At 36.2% G+C, this 21,720-nt stretch overlaps 1 protein-coding gene across 1 annotated transcript; it reads left to right on the plus strand.

Annotated features, from left to right (window-relative positions):
- Window positions 1-1,806: 1,806 nt before the first annotated feature.
- On the plus strand, window positions 1,807-20,537 carry LOC127840763 (uncharacterized PE-PGRS family protein PE_PGRS54-like). Its single transcript, XM_052369178.1, has 4 exons — window positions 1,807-2,020; window positions 8,686-8,911; window positions 12,786-12,868; window positions 18,448-20,537. The coding sequence occupies exons 1-4, from the start codon at window positions 1,807-1,809 to the stop codon at window positions 19,068-19,070; spliced, it is 1,146 nt and encodes a 381-aa protein (XP_052225138.1). The 3' UTR covers window positions 19,071-20,537.
- Window positions 20,538-21,720: the final 1,183 nt, after the last annotated feature.

Here is a 21,720-nt window from a genome sequence, read left to right on the forward strand (position 1 = left end):
GGAATTCATTTGAGTTTAATAACGTCTGTCAGTTTGACACCAAGCTGACGTTACGTGCTCTCACGTCTGTCATCGGCGAGGAGATACGGGCATACAATAGAAACCGTGGTTTATGTTCAAATGTTAAGAGAAAATATAAGCTTAATAGCGCATATACGCATGTACTTGTTTCGTAATATGACTGGGCGTCACAGAGGTAAATTGTTAAAAGGATCGTTTGATTTGACGTTTTCCTTTCGACACTTTCTTTTCCGATGCGAAAGCAGGGTAAAGAATTAGCAACTGTAATGTCTGGAGGCGGAAATCGACTGAAGCCAAAGTCCACAAAACAGCTGAATTTCCGAATGTATCTTTCAAAACATTTATCAATCGATTGCAACTAACTTCAATCGAGTATCGATACTTAACTACTGACTAGCGGAGTTAGAATCGATTATATTTTAATAAAGTTTCTTCATAGTTTGTCATACAACTGTAAATGCCTTAACGTTTTATTTAGAAGAGTCATATATATGAGCCTCTTAAAACCGGGCCTAATACATATGCGTAAAGTGTGTTCCAGATTAACATGTGCCGTCCACTAAATCCAGCAATCTCCACACAGAGTTGTCGTTCCTTGCTCTCACATACAATCTCTTCCATTACAAAAAAATCCTACCAGAGTTGGTGGGCTTTTATTTTATTGGTTTAAGTATTATATTATGAAAAGAAGTATCATTTTCTTTTCCATTTTAAAATTAGTGTATAAGTTTAGGTTCATAGGTTGAAAATCCAGGGGTTCCCAAAGCGAAGCTCGTATATATTTACCATGACATTATGCGTGTTGTTATACTTAGCTAGTTTTTATTGTCATATTTAAAACTGCTTTATCGTAAAATGATAATTAACGCGTCCCATATTAGCCCCCTAAAAAATTTCAATAATTATAAGAAATGTATGTGCTGCTGTAGTGCAAGTTATAAATACGCAGAACACGCGTAAATAAAATTATTGGATTCGAAATATTCCACTAAATACTATTTTTAATCAAAATACAATCGGGCTGACCTTTTGCTAGTCAATTATATGTTTGCTTTTTTCATAGAAAATGTTGTTTGTGTCTGCATTATTCTTTGTTTACTGTAAGTGAGCTAAATAAATACAAAAAAGAAGCTGGACATGTGCTTGGAAACGAGTTCAATATTCATTCTGACTGTAATACTCTCCAATAATGGTCAAAAGTTTGCCGTCAAACACAATGGGTCCTTACTTCAAGTACCCGTCAAGACCTCGATATACCCAATTACACATCAGAATGTTGACACAACTACCTTCCTATGGCGTCAAAATTCTGATATGTAAATGGTAAATAACAATTATGTGTGCCCTTTTCCTAATCCAAACTACGTTTGTTAATGGGTAAATAAAAGTATTTATGACAGACTGACACGGACATTTATATTGTAGATACACCCTTGTGCAGCCTTAAGAGCTAACTTGACGTTGACGAGAATTGCGTTAACGTTAACGTCACATGGGCCAATCAAACGCCGTAACGACGTAGTATATTTTCCGTTTTGTTTTCCACAAAAGAGTCGCGAAATGATTTTTTTTGACGCGGTGTCGTGCGTTCGCTCTTAGGATAAAATTCTACATGCATTTTTGCCGAAGAGATGACAGCATTTAATTTTTAAATCCAACGTCACTCTTCAGAAAAAGCAGCCTTTTTTTAACGGATCTATATTGAATTTAAAAAGTCGAATTTATATAACGATTCATTTAATAAGTGTGCTTTAAACATACCTTGGTATTTTGTATTTCACTAGAATGAACGGATTTCTGTGCGTTCTTGGTGTTTTCTTGTGCGCATGCGCTGTGACCCAAGGTCGACCAAATGGGGCCCCGAAGGAGGCGTGTTTCTACATGACCCCTCGACATCTCCACCCACACACGTCTCGAAGGGTGTTCCCTACACAGGCTTTGGGTCTATACAACATAACCACCTCCGCTGACGTCTTCAGACCTGATCGACCTATTCGCGGTAAGCAAAAACCGACCACGGATGCTATTGAAAAAGTGCAACCCGTGTCATCGATTAAAGCAAATTCACAGCATTTCTTTATTATCTGAGTATCTGGATATGAATTTAACATGCTAACTGACGTTTCGAATCAAAGCTGAACCGTGTAGAACAAACATTTTTGTGTATTTAATTAACCTGTTTAACATACACGGCAGGCGATATAAAAACGATGTAATAAAATTATATGTGCCGAAAAAGTATGCATTCTATTTATACGATCGCATTATTACTTACAACATTTCTATCTATGAATAATGATTAATAAAAAAAACATGCAATTGCTAAGCGTGTGTAACGTTTTAAAGCGGCACTTTAGAAACGCGTTTATTTCACTAACTTTGTGTGAAAAAATGGCTCAGCGGTAGCGCGTTAAATTTTATCTAAATGTTTCTGTTTTAGAATCCAAATTTAGTAAATAAAAAAGTTCACTTATAATGAATAGCTTCGCTTCCGGTGATTTTAAGTTAAGAAATATTACAGTGTGACTTTGAAGGATGACCTTGACCTTGACCTTTCACCACTCAAAATGTGCAGCTCCATAAGATACACATGCATGCCAAATATGAAATTGATATCGTCAATATTGCAAAAGTAATGGCAAAATGTTTAAGTTGGGGTAAACAAATACACAAACCAACCAACAGACAGGGCAAAAACAATACGTCCCCCACTATAGTGGTGGGGGACATAAAAGATATATGAAATTCGTTGTCATTTCATACCATATTTTATTAAACTCGTCCAGGAAATTCGTTAGTAAGCTTATTAACAATATTCTTGAACTGGTTTTATAAAATATGGAATGATATGACAACTCCTGCCAGATCGTATATTTATTCTCTTCGTGGTTGATTCTAATAAATTAATTGTCGAAATGTATGGTTGAACCTTAAATGATTCACACAACATATATGCGTGTATACCTTATCTAAGATAAACACAATTCAGGCGGTATGCATAATAATTTACCTGTCTTTATTAAGAAACAGCCGTCATGTTTCCTTCATATATCATGACAGCCTTAATAACTCACGTCATACATATCGTTTATATAACAATTGCTACTTTTGTTGTACTGCATAGTGACATTTTACCGTTAGGGCTAGTCGTGGTCAGAGCCATTAATTTATAATTACATTGTTAGCATGCTTCCACGAGCGATATGATTGACATATATGAGCTGCTTGATGCATATATATATAGCCTTTGATGTTAGTTTTATTGCATTTGCTTTATTCAATATATCTCCAAGTTCAAGTTCTGTTACATGGTGAGTCATTATAGGTCACTTCCCTGTACCGTTGTCATATGTCGTTTATCATATTAGCCGCGTTCTATGAAAACTGAGCTTATTACATGCGCGTACAGTTTTTTTAGCTTGTGCAATACGCTCAGGGAAATAATCGGCGCCACTTTCCGCATAAACTTGGTTTTCATTGAGATGAAATATCCTGTAAACGGAAAATACAAATGTAGTCTAGCCTGTGCAGACTGAACAGGCAAATCTGGTACGAAACTTTACGCACATTCAATCAGCCCAGTTTCCCGATGTAAAACCATTTTACTGACGTATTATGAAGGGCATTTGTGTACTGTGAAAACTAAATGTTGCATGATGCGGCGTCTCATCAGGGTCTGCGCTGGTTGCTAAAAGGAATTTCTGTAAGAAAAATTCTAAACATAGAAAAACATACAGTCTAACCTGTCAATAAAGACCACTCAAGGGATTTGGTCGTTATGGTCTTTGTTCACAGGTGGTCTTTATTCGCAGGGTCGATTGATAGGAATTGACAGGATTGGGAGGAAATCGTTGTGGTCTTTATGGACAGGTGGTCTCTATTAAAAGTTGGTCTCTGGGACAGGTTTGACTGTATACTAAACATCCCTAATTTTGGTAGAATGGGAGAGTCCACTAGGCATAAATGGGTTAATCTCAAGTGATTTATTTCTGCATTCAACAATGCCAAAGATAGTCAAAGGCAATGCCTTTGCAAAATCGCATCCGTTCTATGAAAGAACCAGATGTAACTTTCACTGGAATCTATTGCGTTGCGTTTAACATATATATTTAATATTGTTTCGTTAAAACCTGTTGGTGCGAATGGAATACAGACTTGAAGAAACTCCTTGAACAAATAAAATTGTGTTATGGATCTAATCCAGAAGCATATACGAAATTACGCGAAATAATACGATATATGTTCAACAACGATACGTTCCTATCGATTAGATGCGTTTTCTTAGATTACATTTTGTGTCCTATTTATGTCTATTGAAAATGATTTTTTCTTCAAAACGTTTTTAACAGAATTTTGGAGTGTAATTCTATTTTTTCTAAATCTTCACTCTTTTCATTATATACATCCGCTTTCATTTAGAGGGGCTGTTCTGTTCATGTTTGGATATTACAATTTAATTTATTTAAACTAGCCTTAAAGTGCTCGTTTGTACATTTTTATGAATACAAACTTTTTTTCAAACTGATTGCTCGTACAAAGTTATACTTTGAATTATAGGTTGTTATGCTGTTGTTTATTTGGCTAACTGGTAGAAAAACTGAGCCAAGTTTTTATATGATAAATAGGCAGTAATTATATAAAATCACGAAGTCGACATAATTCCAGAATATATTATTGTGGCGAAGTGCAATAGAAAGAATGGACTCACGTGCGTTGGACTAGAAGTGTTTTGGACGTCCAGACGAATGAAGCGTGTACTATTAGTTTTATTAGCCCATCTATACCTAGCGTCTTGAAAAAAAGGCCTTAGCAAACAGCGTAGAACCAGATGCGACGCCGCATGATGCGGCGCCTCATCATGGTCTGCGCTGTTTGCTTAACGAAATTCTTGTAAGAAATACAAAATGTATTATAAATATAGAAATAAATATACTAGACATCCCTAATTTTGGCAATAAATTCATCCAATTTAGAAGGATGGGAGAGTCCACTAGGCATAAATGAGTTCAGAGGTACAGCATATTTGCAAAACCACGGCCTTTCGTCGCGTTTCCTTGACTATGATTAATGGATTTGTTTGTTGTAAAAAGCTACAACGTAACACGTACGACAATAATACAGGTAAATAATAGCCGCTGTCAGTTTCACTAGTACACATTTGGATGCATTTTTCTCTTTGTTTTCTACGTTGTTCATAATAAATTGTTATAAGCAACCACAGCCCCAATTACAGAGAAACTCAAATAGTTGATATTTTGACATAAATCGACCTTTTAAAAACAGTTCTTACGTGCATTCATTTAAGTTACTTAACAATTTGGAAATTCAAGAAGAAAGGTGAAAGTTTTTCAAATGTTCACTTTGCCAGATCATTGCTATGTGCATATTTTAAATACGGATGTCATTTGAGTCATATTAATGATATGCATGAAACAAGTACTTTATGAATAATGTTAGCCTGTTTTAGTTTCAACACGTGCAGTCGTTAATCTTTCAAACTTCCAAATACTAGCTTTAATGTTTTCCTGTATGACACATTTAAGGGTAAAAAAAAACGTTTTCTGGGTTGTGCTGGTTATTTTATCAATAACAGAAAAATACGTTCTTAAAATGTATTTGTGACCAGTGTTAGGCAGCATATATGTATAAGTATTTAAGCTTGACAAAAGACAGACCGTTTGGCGTCGTCCTTTTTGAATTTGCTTTAAGCTGTTGATTTCTACATGATTTAATTTAGTTGTATGTATGACGTCACACTAAGTGGCGCTCGATTGGTCATATTCGGCTCTGGTACTACTTAAATGTACACCGGTTACTTTAAAGTATACTAAATGTACACCGGGTACGAAAAATATATAGAGAATACTAGGTTAGCGTTGAATACAGAGAAGTTTATGTTGCGAGGCTTAGAACGCCGGAAGCGCGAGCCTTGGCGAGCGCTTTCGGTGTTCGAGCCGAGCAACATAAACTTCTCTGTATTCAACGCTAATCCTAGTATTCTATTTATCCCATTTGATTTTTTCAACGTGACATTTAACATAAATAGATCTAATAATCTTAACAATAATTTTAATTCAGTCATAAAAGCGCTTAAAATCTAACAAATGTAACCATGCGTAGTGATATACATGTATTTGTTCTGGTACGCAAAATAGTCTTTAAAAAATTCACACACAAACTGTAAAACAAGTAAAAATATCACAATATGCCTACATTCAATTTTACGCAGTATGCGAATTTTAACACATTACGACCGCGAAAAGAAGATTTTACTTTACTATAATTTATTTTATTTTCGAAAGAAAATGATCAAAATCCAATATGGCGGCGATTGCTCCTGACAAAATGCTGTCGATGTCAACATACATGTAAACCATCGACGACCTAGTTCTGGCTACCATAACTTTAAATGTCGCTTTTTATGATTTTTGACTGGCGCGACTTTGTACAGGTCTGTCAATACTAAATAAACTGTACGCTGAAGTTTCTTTAGCTATCGAAGACCTTGACAATTTTGACGAGTAAACAGACAATTGCAGCGACTGACACTTTATTTGACAAAATATACAGGGCAATACCTTTTCCGACTTCGGACGACGAATTTAAGGACGCGCAGAACGTGTTTTTTATATAATGTTATGGGTATGCCGTGTGTGATCCGATGCATCAATGGCGCCCATGTTAAAATCATTTCCCCGAGAACAGGGAACGACAAAAGTACAAACAAAAATCAAAACATTTAACAACTAGTATCTTACCTTTAATTATCCTTTAAAATCCATCTAAAAATCCATTTCCTCAATAATTGACGATTTTGCATCTAGGGTCTTTAATAATTATTTTAGCATAGTTAAAGAAAGACCCTTATGCCACTCTATCACTTTATTCAAATGAGTTTATGAACGCGATAAACTTTCTTCTTCGTCACACGCTACGTCATGTACTCTACATTACTTCTGTTCAAATGAACCGGAGCAGTTTATCTAATAATAGCCGTTGGTAAACTCGGTTTCATTTGCAGATTTCTGCATACAAACATAATTATGTTTAAACTTGCACAATGTTTTATTTATCTATGGTAAATGCCCTTATTGTACGAGAAAATAATTTAATATATAAATACGCAAAGAATGGAAAACATTCCAGTACACAACAGATAAATGAGTAGAAAATACCCGTGTACAAAATGGGGCGTTCCCAATTCCAGTGTGGTGCTATTTTTACCATCTTATACTTTACACAGCTCTATGCCTAACGTGAATTAAATAGGAAAGCAAACATAGCAGATTATTCATGAACTGTGCGATATGTGTATGGCTTGTTGTACATTCTTAATATTTAAGTTAAATGTCAAAAGTATATGCTTTGGTTATAAACAATGCACATTACACGAAATAAGGAAAATGTGATCAATTGACAATTCAGATATGTCGACATACAATACATGTAGAAAACATGTGAAATAAGTCGCGTGTATAATAAATCGTCAAAAAATGGGGAAAATGACGCAATAAGTATGTCATTTTATGACGCCATCAATCAGCTGATTCATTATACGGATGGCGACAAAATTATGTCATATGAATAGATTTAAAGATTGAAGGTCGTATAATTTTAAAGCTTAAGTTTTGTCGACTTTGTTTCTTATGAAAAATCATTCAGTGGCTAAGTAAATATAAATAAAAAATAACAAAACAAAAATCGTGTAATTTTATATTTTATTTCAACATTTCTTTTGGCGAATATGTCATATATATATTTTTCTGCAAAATATGCACATTTTCTTCTAATGGGTGACCTTAAAATTCGATCAATGAACCAAACAATATCGACCTAATTTTAGCGCATATCGCATGACGTCATTTAAAAAGTAGTCCGTGCACGCGACAGGTATATTCCACAGTGTTGAATACAAGCAAGTATATTCCACAACGTGTTATACCGTCAATGTCGCGGTGAAAATGGGAAACGTACATGGGAATTCTAACGCTTATTGTTCGTTTTTGGCCACTTTTTTCAAATTACATGTATATCAATATTTTGTAAAATGGCCTCGATATTATTGAAACGCATACTCAAAAAGAAAGTTCAGGAAGGTTTTGTTCAACGGAAATTTAGTTACGTATTCCGTAGCGCGTTTTACGACATCGGATTATGAGTGGGAATACAAGTCTGGTACAGTCTAAATTGGCCGGGTACGTTTAAGTATTATTTCCGTACCCGGGGTATATTTAAGTATACTTCAGAGTACCCGTGATACCGTTAAGTAATACCAGAGCCGCAAATGACTTATCGAGTCTAGTGGCAATCATATATGTTAGTGAAAAAATCTTCTGTATGAATAAAAAAAAATCAATATATGACACAATCTTTTGTGATTAAAAATCAATAGTCTGAACAATGTTATTTTATGTTTGAATTCAAAAACATGCAGATTGTTCGTTTCTTTTTTATAAACAACTTATATCTTTTCCCGTCGCTATGTTATCGGACTTTAATATATATAGTTACCCGCCATAAAAAAAATTAACATCAACAGACATTGCAAAACCTACCTACCAGAGTCTATATTGTGAACTAGTTACCGGTAATCTGATTGTTCTGTTTCCATAGATACGTTGAGGGGCCTTAAATAACCGGTGTCTGACCATTTTGTTACTATAGTTACGCTGTGGGGCCCGCCTTTCAAGGGCTTCATGCTGATTGCGGCGGAGGAGGGTTCCAAGGACTGGCCCACGGGCATCTTCTACAGCGAGGACGGTATGGCTCAGCGGATGGACTGCCTGGGCCGCGGCGACACCGTCACGCACCAGAACAACTCTTACAAGGACTCCGTGTCGGTTCTCTGGTACGGGCCTGAGAGCTTGACCTCGGAGCAGGTCCAATTCGTGTAAGCAGCAAGTTGTATTCATTCAGTTAATATTATTCAGGTGTTTTATTTATATTATGATCAAATGCATCGTATCATTGCTTTACTCATATACGCCATAAGTAGGTTGTAGTTTTCCTCATTTACTTGATCTACAACTAAGTCTCTGAATGATTCATTTGCCCGTTCTCTGCTATGATCAGATACGAGAACCATTATGCAGGTCTAGTCTTGGTTAATATCGATAATTGAATGTATTCAGTACATATATGTGCTTTTTAATGTTTCCTTCTCAGTGCTCGTCTCAAGAAATTAACATATTATTAACATATGCTGTTCATATAACAACTGTTCTATTAAGTTGTTTGATGATTATCGGCCAACGTTTAGGCACAAGCGTTTTTGTGTTTTTTAATTTTATTACGTAATAAACGTATCGCTCGAAGTTGTGTCGGATATATACTGGTTTGTATGGCGCACCAAAGGGGTCGAAACTTTAACTTCTGATGTAGCAGAAAAAGAATTTGCTGCTCGAGCAGTATCTTAATGCTGCTCGACCAGCAAAATTCCTGCCCGAGCAGCATTTTTTTCTGCTACAGCAGAAAAATCCTGCTCGACCAGCATTTATTTTTAGTACAGGCCCTTGAACCCGTCAGCCAATCAAATTTGAGCTTACAAAGGACGACATAAGCAACCTCTACGGAAACGAAATAGACCTGACAATAACTTTAGAATAACTGAAACGAACTCATAATCGGTGTTTAATCAATTATTATTAAATTCTCATCCTTTTTTCGAAGTTGGATAATTGTCAAAGTTAGGACAGCAGATATACATGTACGGAGAGAACGAGAAATGTAAACAATGGTAACCAGACAGGCACAAACACAGGCAATCGGGGCCTGTGTCGGAAGCAATAATTAAGAATCATTAAGTAAGTAAATCGATAGAAACAGAGAACCTACACTTGCGCACCCATTCTTATCAGTCATCGTCGTAATTTCCGCAAAAGTTTTTACAGCCGTTAGACATGCGTTCTGATTGGCTGATGCCTTAATCTAAAAACAAATGCTGGTCGAGCAGGATTGTTCTGCTGCAGCAGAAAAAAATGCTGCTCGGGCAGGAATTTGTTGGTCAAGCAGCATCTAGATACTTCCCGAGCAGCATTTTTTAGTTAAAATTTTGACCCCTTTGGTGCGCCATAGGTTTGAGCATGTCCGTCCGTCGTCGACATCCGGGGATTGGATTTCTTGTCCAAATCTTAATTTACATGCATAAGAACCACAATTCAGGTTGCCCTAATTTTTGAGTTACGTCAGTATATTCTTTATGTACTTAGATATTGCCCGGAGCATTTATATAAAACAATTTGAGTAATCAACCTGAAACTTGATATGTGTGTAGATGTGATTGCGGGAATATTCGGTTCACAAGAACCATAACTCTCGCTTGTCCATTTTTAGAGTCATTGCCCGTTGTTATTTCTTGGTATGATTATCTCTATAACTTTATGCAAACCCATCTAATCTGAAGGTACAAAGACACTCACCAAGATTTATCCACCTATTTAAGTCGCATTCAAATCATAATGGTTGCGCCGTTATCTGATCTTGAAACAAGATTAATTGTACATGTATGTCTCTTCTAAGTTGGTACTCACATATACTAGTTCGTCGGTCTTTGTAAAATCTAGCCTATTCTGGAGTGAGTCTATTGCAAACGACGTGTTTTGTTCTTACATACAACCCTTTAACAAAATATAAGCATGTAGTGTTTTTGTAGAGTTTTGTTTTTATTCAGGATGATTCATAGACACCCAATACATATAATAATAAGTTTTTCTGAAGTACACAAGTTTTTTATTTTTATGACATTTTTTGTTCGCTATTGTATACTTGCTTAATATATGACGAAAATACATCGTATTATGTTGTACTTGATTTCTTCTAAAGAAATGTAAGTATTTTACCAGATATAGCCGATGTTTAAGACTGTTTTTGTTTGCGTTTTTAATTATTTAAAACAACGTTAACTTTCTTGTGACAAATTTTTTTTGGTATGTCAAGTTTGTTTTCAAATCGTTTGATGTGTGCCTACATTTTTAAGAAACGCTTTGTTGTTTTAAGACAACGTGAACATAGTTGGCTACATTTTATGAAAGGTTTGAGTTTGATTTATGAATCACGAAAGTTCAACTGGAGAGCTTACATAAGTGTGTATCTATTTTAATCTGCAGCTATTTCTGTAGAATTGACAGCTATTCCTTATGTGGTTATAATGCATTTCTTTCTTTAATAAAGCCTTATACGTAAAAATAAGTTTCTTCAATACAAATATTTAAAAATAAATGTTTTAATTTGTACATTTACTTGTGCGTTAAATTTTAAGTTTCCGGTTTCCATTAGATATACTTTTGAATAACAATTTGTTATTAAATGATACCATTGTTTAAGTGTCTGTATCATTGTCAAATGACATAGATTGCTAAAAAAAAGTTCGGTTTTCTTCAAGTATTTATAAATAGTCAAACATATTGTATAGTAACTGTAATCCTAAGTGGGTCATTGTCGACCTAAAATGGCCCACAAGTCACAAGGGGCGACAAGAAGCCGATTCATGTCACCCTGGGGTGACTTTAAGCCGATGCTAGTCATCCCCGGGTGACTTGTGGGCCATTGCAGGTCGACAATGACCCATTGAGCAATTGTAATTGTGTACATCATTCAAATCGCGATTCAATCAAGTATGACGTGCTAAGTTACGCTTAGGCTTAACAAAATTGCATGTCCTTAGACAATCGTTTGAATAGCCGTGTTTCGGAGTGTTGTGTCATGCATAAATATATTTAAAAAAAACTATCGAAGACAGTCTTCCAAGTTTCCGATGGACTTACCTCCTGAAACACATCCCAGAGTATCTGTCCTGTAATATGAGGGGAATAAATACTTCAGTTTTCAATTACACATGTGAAGCATTGTGAGTTTTTAGGACTTAACCCATTTATGCCTAGCGTCTAGAAAAAAGGCCTCGGCAAACAGCGTAGACCCAGATGATACGCCGCATGATGCGACGCCTCATCAGGGTCTGCGCTGTTTGCTTAAAGGAATTTCTGTAAGATATATTCTAAATATAAAAATAAATATACTAGACATCCCTAATTTTGGAAATAAATTGATCAAATTAGAATGATGGGAGAGTCCACCAGGCATAAATGGGTTAATATGGAAGGAAAATCTGCCTAACGCAGTGTCTGTTGTTTTCATTGGTTTAAGATATTTTAGAATAAGTTGCTTGCGTCATAATGATGAATAATATAATAAAATAATCTAATTAAAAGAATGCAATAACTACACATATGCGTTAACTGTTTTATAATTTTTGTTCGTGAATATACCATGTTTGAACATGTTAAAATTGTTGCATTTATATGTAACATTTAACACGTATGTAAACACTCAACAGCAAGAATCCTTGCAGGCGGTAACATGAGCAGAATTTTTATTTAACGATTTTTTTTAATACGTAATTTTACATGATTAATATGTGTCGTGTTCTGAGAAAACTGGGCATAATGCATGTGCGTCCCAGATGAGCCTGTTCAATGCGCACATGCTAATAAGGGACGACACTTTCCGCTTTAATGACATTTTTCGTTAAAATAAAGTGTCTTCCTACCAAAAATCCAATTTTGCGAACTGCACAGGCTAATACTGGGACGACACTTTACGTACATGCATTATGCCAAGTTTTCTTAGAACACGACGCATATAATTGTTCATTTAAGGCTGGCACATGAAATCTCCTCTCACATTTTGCAAGTTTTTACAGTGTGGCCGCAATTGACAGAAGTCCTATTTTCGCATAACGCTGCTCATAGGAGCTTCTTCTATTTCAGAGCCACTGTGGTCGTTAACCTGACTATCTACTACACCAACATCAGATCTGGTTTCATACGTCTGGATCCATCAATCCATGGAGGTATTACAATATTTTGTGCGGAATATGCGGTCATTTAAGACACGATTTTACACATATGTACACACATTTAAAGAGGAATGTTCAAGGTTTAAGGTAGTTGTGTTTTGTTTACTACTGCTTGTAATAATAATGTTTTTTTCTCCCCATTTTAGTTGCTAGCGCAACTGTTGACCCAGACGGTAATGTATGCACGAATGTTGCCAACAAAGTCTTGCTCCTCTGAGCTCATGCATATTATATAAATCGAACATATCTAAACATATAACAACATGTATACATATGATATTGCTTCAGTCTTCTACAGCTTTGTTATAGTCATGGCTGACAAGCACATACGTTAGCACAAGTACGGATATATATGCATTGTATTTCAGAATAAATGTATACTGATATTTAGTTTGCAAGTGCGAATGACTTTTTTAAATTCTTTAATAGCTTACATATTAAGCCTCATATCCACGTGGCTGTCTATGACAATTTATTTTCGTATCTTGCTGGTGTGTGCTGCAACATGTGATAATTACCTCTCTGCATTTGAACATTTATTATTATATTAATAGCACATGAAACAACGTGCTCGACTGTTTCAATTGTAACGTGTTTGGGTTTTAGCGTACATCTGTTGTCCACTACCACTAGGGCTGTTTGTTATTTCAAATTCCATCGTTATTTTTCTAAAGATGTCTCTGTTTTAACCTATATCACTATATTGCTAGCATATGCAGACATATGCCCGGGTAAATTTGTATTCCACCAGCATTTACAGATGCTTAGAGGAATATAGAGAGAGGCAGGTCGGTTCGTCAATTCGTTGGTGTTTTTTTTTCGAACCGAACGAGGTAAACCCAAAATTACACGCCCAAAATTCGTCGAACATAAATAATTCTTCCACTGCATGGCTGTTATACTTGCACGGATGCTTTCTTTTACTACTATTGATATACTCATATAAACCAAATTCATACAAATCTTAGTTTAAACCTATTTATTTTAGTTCGATTGCATCGAAAGTCTGAGGCTTATATAAACGCTATAGAGTCCGTTTCCTGGGCCTAGAACCAGTACTTGGTGTCTTTGTGGGAGATCTAAAGAACGCTCCCAATGTGGGGACCGAACCCATATGAAGCGAGCTTTTCCAATGTTCTATTAGAATTACTGTTCGGACTGTATACAATTTTATCACTACATTGAGTTCATTAATAACACAACAATTTATTAATATTTTAGATAGTATTTTATTTTTATTTTAACACAAGTTTCATATTATCCCAAAATAAGCTGTTTTTATTTGTACACTTAATATTTAGTTATTTTAATATTGCTGGTCTTAATTCAACTATAATTCCACAGTAAAAGGTTTCCGGTGTTACTTCTTTAAGGTCTAAATTCCAACTACAATGTTGTCCTCAATCACAAAACAGACTCGCACTTATCAACATTCACAACATAAAACAGCCCGAAAATGTCAACTCTCTCACAACAGAGCACATATAATCTAAAACAATCTCTCTCTCTCTCTCTCTCTCTCTCTCTCTCTCTCTCTCTCTCTCTCTCTCCCTCTCTCTCTCTCTCTCTCTCTCTCTCTCTCCCTCAGCATCCACACCCAAGGTATAATTAATCGCAGTTCGCGACACCATAATCTCCCGTCGATAGGCGGACACCCTATCCATTACACCACGGCGACTCTACAAATCTTGATATTGACCTTCTATAGGGCTCTGACTACTTTGAGTTTAAATTTTTTGTTTACTCTAAATGGCGCGTTTTGTTTAACATCGAAACCTTTTTACAGCATTTTGAGACTTGCATGGATGACGTCTTTGTATACTATTAACCCACCCACATGATGTGATCTCACTTTGACCTTTTCATGGACATACGTTTGGATTTAGACAAAGCCAGAGGGTCCTTGTTATTATTGTTTTTTTTTTCCAAAATGAAAGGTTTCGCGTAACAACAAAATAAGTTGCCACTAAGCTTTGACAATTTAACCCATTTATGCCGAGTGGACTCTCCCATTTTCTTAAATTGGATCAATTTTATTTCCAAAATTAGGGATGTCTAGTATATTTATTTCTATATTTATAATATTTGTTACAGAAATTCCTTTAAGCAAACAGCGCAGACCCTGATGATACGCCGCATCATGCGGCGTCTCATCTGGGTCTACACTCTTTGCCAAGGCCTTTTTTCTAGACGCTAGGCATAAATGGGTTAACTCTAAACATTGACCTACTTTTTGACTTAAACTGATTCGAATTTGTCGAATGATGATGGTAAATCCTAATCGACCGTTCGCTTAACATCAATACTACTTACTAAAAATATTGTATACTTTAATTCAACGATCCAGCACACTCGAATCACACGACCTAATGTCGACCTTGAAATCGACCTACTTTTGTTTGAAGACTTATTTAAATGGTCCAATTAATCTATACTGATAGGGCACCCACTGTTGGCAAACATACGTTTATTTTAAACTGTCTATTGATTCCTATATCATATATGAAGCGACACAATACGGTGTTTTTTTTATCTCCTTCAACTTCCATTAAAGATAGCTAGAGTGCTAAGCAGCACGTACTCTATCTTTTTTTCTATCTCAATATATATTGTTTTCTGACTTGCATGTTTAGCCGCATATATGAATGTCTCTTTTTTTCGACATCTGTTGCTTTCGAGATATCATGAAACGCAACAGTTTCAAAGTATATTTTCTATTTCAAATTTTAAATCTAGATTGCATTATAGACATTTGTGTGAATAAGTATTTTCTACAAAATTTTCGAATGTTGTCTTACTTGCATGTGAAGCTATCTATATATGCGAAAGTCGATTTTCTATTTTTCTTCCATGTTATCTAATGTACGAGTGTAGCCATACTTGCGAAACAATATTTTCTTTTTCTATTGTTTTTAGCTAGCATGTGCTTACCATGCCCTTTGTAAACTTATTTTGTTGTGTAGCTTGTATGGATATCCAAATGTATGAATGTTCGTTATTTGATATTTCAGTTAACCCATTTGTGCCTAGTGGACTCTCCCATCCTTCAAAATTGGATAAATTTATTTCCAAAATTAGGGATGTCTAGTATATATATTTCTATATTAAGAATATCTCTTACAGATATTCCTTTAAGCAAACAGTGCAGACCCTGATGAGACGCCGCATCATTCGGCGTCTCATCTGGGTCTTCGCTGTTTGCCATGGTCTTTTTTCTAGACGCAAGGCATAAATGGGTAAACCTAACTATCTTATGTATCTTTTTAAAAAATTATTTTGTTTTCAGTTGGAACTTGTATTGTTTTCAAATGAACACGTTAAGGCATATTGAAAAATTCCATTTACATTGTTTGAACACCATTTGGTTTCTAGCGATGATCGTTTATTCTGATGAACATTCTTCATTCTTTAACATAACTATCCCATGCACCTGGCATACGAATGACATGTTGTTGACTTTCAGGAAATGACCCTTAAATATGAGCAACGCTTATGATTGGAAAATGAAACTCAAAGTGAAAGAGCGAAATGAAACTTTTTATATAGAAATACGTGTTTTTCTAGATAATAAGTTAGAAGTGGTTAATTACGTATGAAACTGAGTGAAATTGTCAATAACAATATGAACTCCTTATTTAGTTTCAAAGGGAGACTTTGATGTAGACATGGCAAAAGCTACGTGTTTAAGGCTTGAAACTTATTAACATCGGTCCTTAGACAAATTGGTTTAATTTCTCTTTTTATCCCTTTCGCGAAAATAAGTACCGGAAGTTTTTAGCATATGCTGGCATATATATTTTGTTTAGACATTCTGCTGCAAAAAAACTTAAATATCTGATGTGTTTAAGTATACACTTTGTCAGCGTGGGTTACGCTTGTCAGAAAAGACACGTTTACACATTTTATAACGTATAAAAACTGTCACATTCCGACTCCTTACGTAAGCAATAAAACGTAAAAATACATAAAAGTATACGTGGAAACACTCGGTTTGTTCGGATCTACTGATATTTATAGTAGTCCAACATACAACGGAAAACATCGATTGTTTCAGGAATAATAAAGGCAGCCGTTGAATATTAAGATTCTATTATACAGTTTTCCACAGGTTTATTGCGATTAATGAAAAAACAGTATGTTCGAAAATAAACTTCATAGTGGATTCAATTGTGAACATGTATCTTGCGTGACACAACACAATTAATCTGAACCTGTTTACATTGCTTTCTGTTGTGGGCTTTAATTGTATAAATAAAATATTGAAACGGAAATACATTTTTATTACAACAATCGTATAAAAACGTTTAACGTATTAATGCCTAGCGTCTACAAAAAAGGCCTTGGCAAACAGCGTAGACCCAGATGCGACGCCGCATGATGCGGCGTCTCATCAGGGTCTGCGCTGTTTGCTTACAGGAATTTCTGTAAGAAATATTCTAAATACAGAAATAAATATATTAGACATCCCTAATTTTGGAAATAAATTGATCCAATTTAGAAGGATGGGAGAGTCCACTAGGCATAAATGGGTTAAGTCATATGATTTCGCCGCTTGAAGAAAGCTCATAATGCATGGAAACTATTCTGAATGATTTACAATCATACAACAGGCTGTTGAAAAGTCGTCGAAACATAATCAAAGATCTTTCGCCGTATTAGTCATTCCATCATCAGGGCCTGCATTCACCAACCCATACTTGGACCTAAGAATAGAGAATAGTCTAAGACTCTATATATACATCAGAGTTTACATACATACATTTTAAAAATGGTGCTTATATTATTAACATATTGTTCTTTACGAAGAATAATACAAATAAAATGGTTAACCAATTAATGCCTAGCGTCTAGAAAAAAAGGCATTGGCAAACAGCGTAGACCCAGATGATACGCCGCATGATGCGGCGTCTCATCCGGGACTGCGCTGTTTGCTTAAAGGGGCCTTTTCACGTTTTGGTAAATTGACAAATTTAAAAAAAGTTGTTTCAGATTCGCAAATTTTCGATTTAATTATGATATTTGTGAGGAAACAGTAATACTGAACATTTGCCATGCTCTTATATAGCCATTATATGCATCTTATGACGATAACAGCCTGAAAATTATAAAGCGTTGCAACGCGAAACGATTGAATAATTTGGAGAGTTCTGTTGTTGTCGCTAGATTTTGTGAAACTACTTTAGTAGTATATATATAGTATAAAATACAACCGACATTGTATGCGGAAGAATGGTCGAGGGGTCTAAGTCGGAGACTTTTTACGCCAGGACTCCAGGGGTCAGTGGTTCGAGCCCTGTTGATGGTTACTCTTTTTTCTTCTTTTAATTGTATTCTAGATTTTTTACTGGAGCGTTTTATAGCAAATGTTTACATTTGTCAATAGAAAGCATTTAATGACAAACTTCAAAACATGTCAAAATCTGTGAAAATGCCCCTTTAAAGGAATTTCTGTAAGAAATATTCTAAATATAGAAATAAGTTTTAGTACAATACAGTTTTAAGAATATCCTTTTTATAATTAACTCTAAGAATCGGTTTGTGATTACGGTCCCATGGATACTACTGTTTTTCAGTAGCACCGGGAGGCGCTGCCGAAGGCCAGGAGGTTGGTGCTGTCGCCGTTACCATGGATCCGTGGCTACAGGGCTCCGTGACACAGGCGCCGACCAACTGGTGGGGTCGCCAGGGTTCCGGAAACAGTTGGGGCTCAGGGGCGAGCGGAAATTTACCTAACAGCTGGGGAGGATCCGGAGCCAGAAGAGGCAATCAGATGGGTTCATGGGGGGCAGGCGCGGCTGGTGGAGGAAACATGAGGGCAGGAGGCAGTTCCGTGTTTACTTCAGGCAGTAGCGACTGGCAGCAATGGGGCCAGGGATCGCTAACAAGTAGCGCCGGTGGCGGCAATAAGAAACCCACCGGACCACAAGTGAATAATAACGGCGGCCGAGCCCAGTGGGCGACAGCCAATAACGGTGCGGGATGGGGTCCCGGAAATGAAAACTGGGGAGGTGTTCCGATGGACGCACCTAACCCGAGTGGTAGACCAATTTGGAACTGGAGTAAGGGTCAGATTACATCACCAGCGCCTTCCGCCGCTAATCCCCCGGCAGCCGGCTCTGCGCTATCTGTGTCAGCCATTATGGAACTTTTGAGCAGACTTACCGGGGTTGGTGGTCAGCAGACACCAGTGAAATAATTCTACTTATGAAGCGTTCATTTCAAACAAAGCCACCATTTTCGTAAACGTCACTAATAGCTTACCCACTGTATTTCGGAATCTTTGCGATATTTGCCGAAAATGAACGGTTCAATAAACTATTGCTTTTTCATGGGATGCTGTATTGCAGCTAGTCATATAAAATTAATTCTCATAACATATCGTTTATACAAAACAGGCTCGAATGTAGTTCAAGTATTTCCACTACTGCTTTGATCATTAGTGTATACAATCTTCATTTTGGAATGTAAATCATCCGACATAGCAGTCTTACATGGATGTTTGATATTGCAAATAATCATTGTGACGATATTAATTCACCCATTTATGCCTAGCGTCTAGAAAAAAGGCCTTGGCAAACAGCGTAGACCAAGATGAGACGCCGCATGATGCGGCGTCTCATCAGGGTTTGCGCTGTTTGCTTAAAGGAATTACTGTAAGAAATATTCTAAATATATAAATAAATATACTAAACATCCCTAATTTTGGAAATAAATTGATCCAATTTAGAAGGATGGAAGAGTCCACCAGGCATAAATGGGTTAGTTATTATCAAAATATATCGGCTAATACCGCAGAACTGCGTAATTCGGGACATGCTCATGTTATGCTGGCCGACATTTTTACGACATCAATAGAGACGTAAGTTAGTAAATATCCAAATATCTCGGCTAATGCCCCCTAACTGCATCGTTTGAGACAAGTGCATGTTACGCTCGTCGACATTAACTGGATTGTGACCTTTACACATGCACGTATGAGTCGTGTTCTGAGAAACCTGGGCATAAAGCATGTGCGTAAAGTGTCGTCACAAATTAGCCTGTGCAGTCAGCACAGGCTAATAAGGGACGACACTTTCCGCTTTTATGGTATTTTTCGTTTAAACGAATTCCCTTCTTACCGAAAATCTTGTTGAGACGGAAAGTTTCGTCCCTTATTAGCCTGTGTGGACTGCACAGGCTAATCTGGAACGACACTTTACGCACATGCATTTTGCCCAGTTTTCTCAGAACGCGACTCATATTAATAAGCCGCTTAACAGAGAAATGTGGATTTTGCCATACACGGCCTTCGTAGCTCCAGGCCATCTTGTTCGCAAGCGCATTCTGGCCATGGGATATACCCGGTCAACCATGGCACTTTTTCGGGATCTCATAAGCTCGTAAGCTCATTACCAGACTGCATTTTCGCATGACGCTGCTTAAATGAACACATTTGTTTTTGTTATAACAATAGGAGTTTAGTGGATCATACAAGTCTGGTAAGCCTGCTAATTTACCGTTATGTTGTCCCTTGTTCCCTTTCTGAATCTCGCGCGCGATCAAAACCGTGTATGAACAACGTTTACGCTTTAAGCGTGTAATTTATGCTAAAAGTGTTCACACGTATCTGATAAATGTTGGCGAGCGATTAGCATGCACCTTAAATTGATCATATAAAATGCTTAAAATGAACCCCCCATCCAAGCATTTTGTGCTGGATGGAGGGGCATTATTGGAGAATGGCCGGAGGCCGAAATATACAAGCATATCACTCTAGTGACCCGCAAAATAGTCGCACTTTAAAGGTCAAAAAATGACCTTACACCACGTGACCCAACATACATATAAGCTCGAGATCCACGTGCAAATCTCATAGTTTTAAAGAAATTTATGTTGGCTTCTTAGAAAAAAAAAACAAATATACATATGCATATTACATTATAAGAAAAAAGCAGATGTTAATCCTCATTTTAACTTAATATTGTGTAAGTATTGTTACACAAACTCCAAGGACTAGTAAAATTTTTTCAATAAAACAGGGTGGGCGTAAGAGGGAGGGTGCTTGAATATTTCGGCCTCCGGCCATTCTCCAATAATGCCCCTCCATCCAGCACAAAATGCTTGGATGGGGGGTTCATTATTTTCGATGGCCTACGGCTCTCATATACAAGCATGTTTAAAGTGAAGACAACATAAATATAACCATGTACATTTAATTCACTTCAGATGCCACATACAGTCTATATTACTTTGTTTCATATACTCAAGCATCATCTGAACATAACAATATTGAAATGTTGAGCATTATTATGCAGAAAGAGATATAAATCAAAAAACAATTCTGCTTAAAAAACAAATCATAATATATAAACATATTGAATTTAATATGTTTAAATCTTATTACCGTGAATTCAATACACAATTCTGGTAGTTACTTTCAATAGGATCGTTCTGCACATCTCTAAGATAAAAAACCTTGAAATTTTTGGCTGAAGACCAATTAGCGGTCTTGAGAATTTCAGACATTTTACACCCAGCCCTAGAAGCTGCAGATGATGAAGCTCCCCGATAAGAATGAGCTTTATATTTAACAATGTCTATTCCTGCTAACAAAAGTACATTCTTTAACCAACGAGCCAAAGTGCTTGAAGAGACTGCTTTATAATTTTTAAAAGAAACAAACAATTGAGAATCTTTTCTCAAAGACTGTGTACATTTCAAGTAATACTTTAATGTCAAAACTGGACATAACTCCTGTTCCTCGTATGAACATAATTTTATAACAAAATTTTGACCTGGTTTAGTGGTTTTCAACTGATCACCACAATCAAAAATTGCAACATCTTCCTTTATACACAAATGGTTAA

The sequence above is a fragment of the Dreissena polymorpha genome, chromosome 8 (assembly GCF_020536995.1).
Source record: "Dreissena polymorpha isolate Duluth1 chromosome 8, UMN_Dpol_1.0, whole genome shotgun sequence".
Lineage (NCBI taxonomy): Eukaryota > Metazoa > Mollusca > Bivalvia > Myida > Dreissenidae > Dreissena > Dreissena polymorpha.

Coding starts and splice junctions, on each gene's coding strand:
- LOC127840763 (XM_052369178.1), top strand. CDS start 1,807: ATGAACGGATTTCTGTGCGTTCTTGGTGTTTTCTTGTGCGCATGCGCT. Junction 2,021..8,685: donor ACCTGATCGACCTATTCGCG/GTAAGCAAAAAC, acceptor TTGTTACTATAG/TTACGCTGTGGGGCCCGCCT. Junction 8,912..12,785: donor TCGGAGCAGGTCCAATTCGT/GTAAGCAGCAAG, acceptor CTTCTATTTCAG/AGCCACTGTGGTCGTTAACC.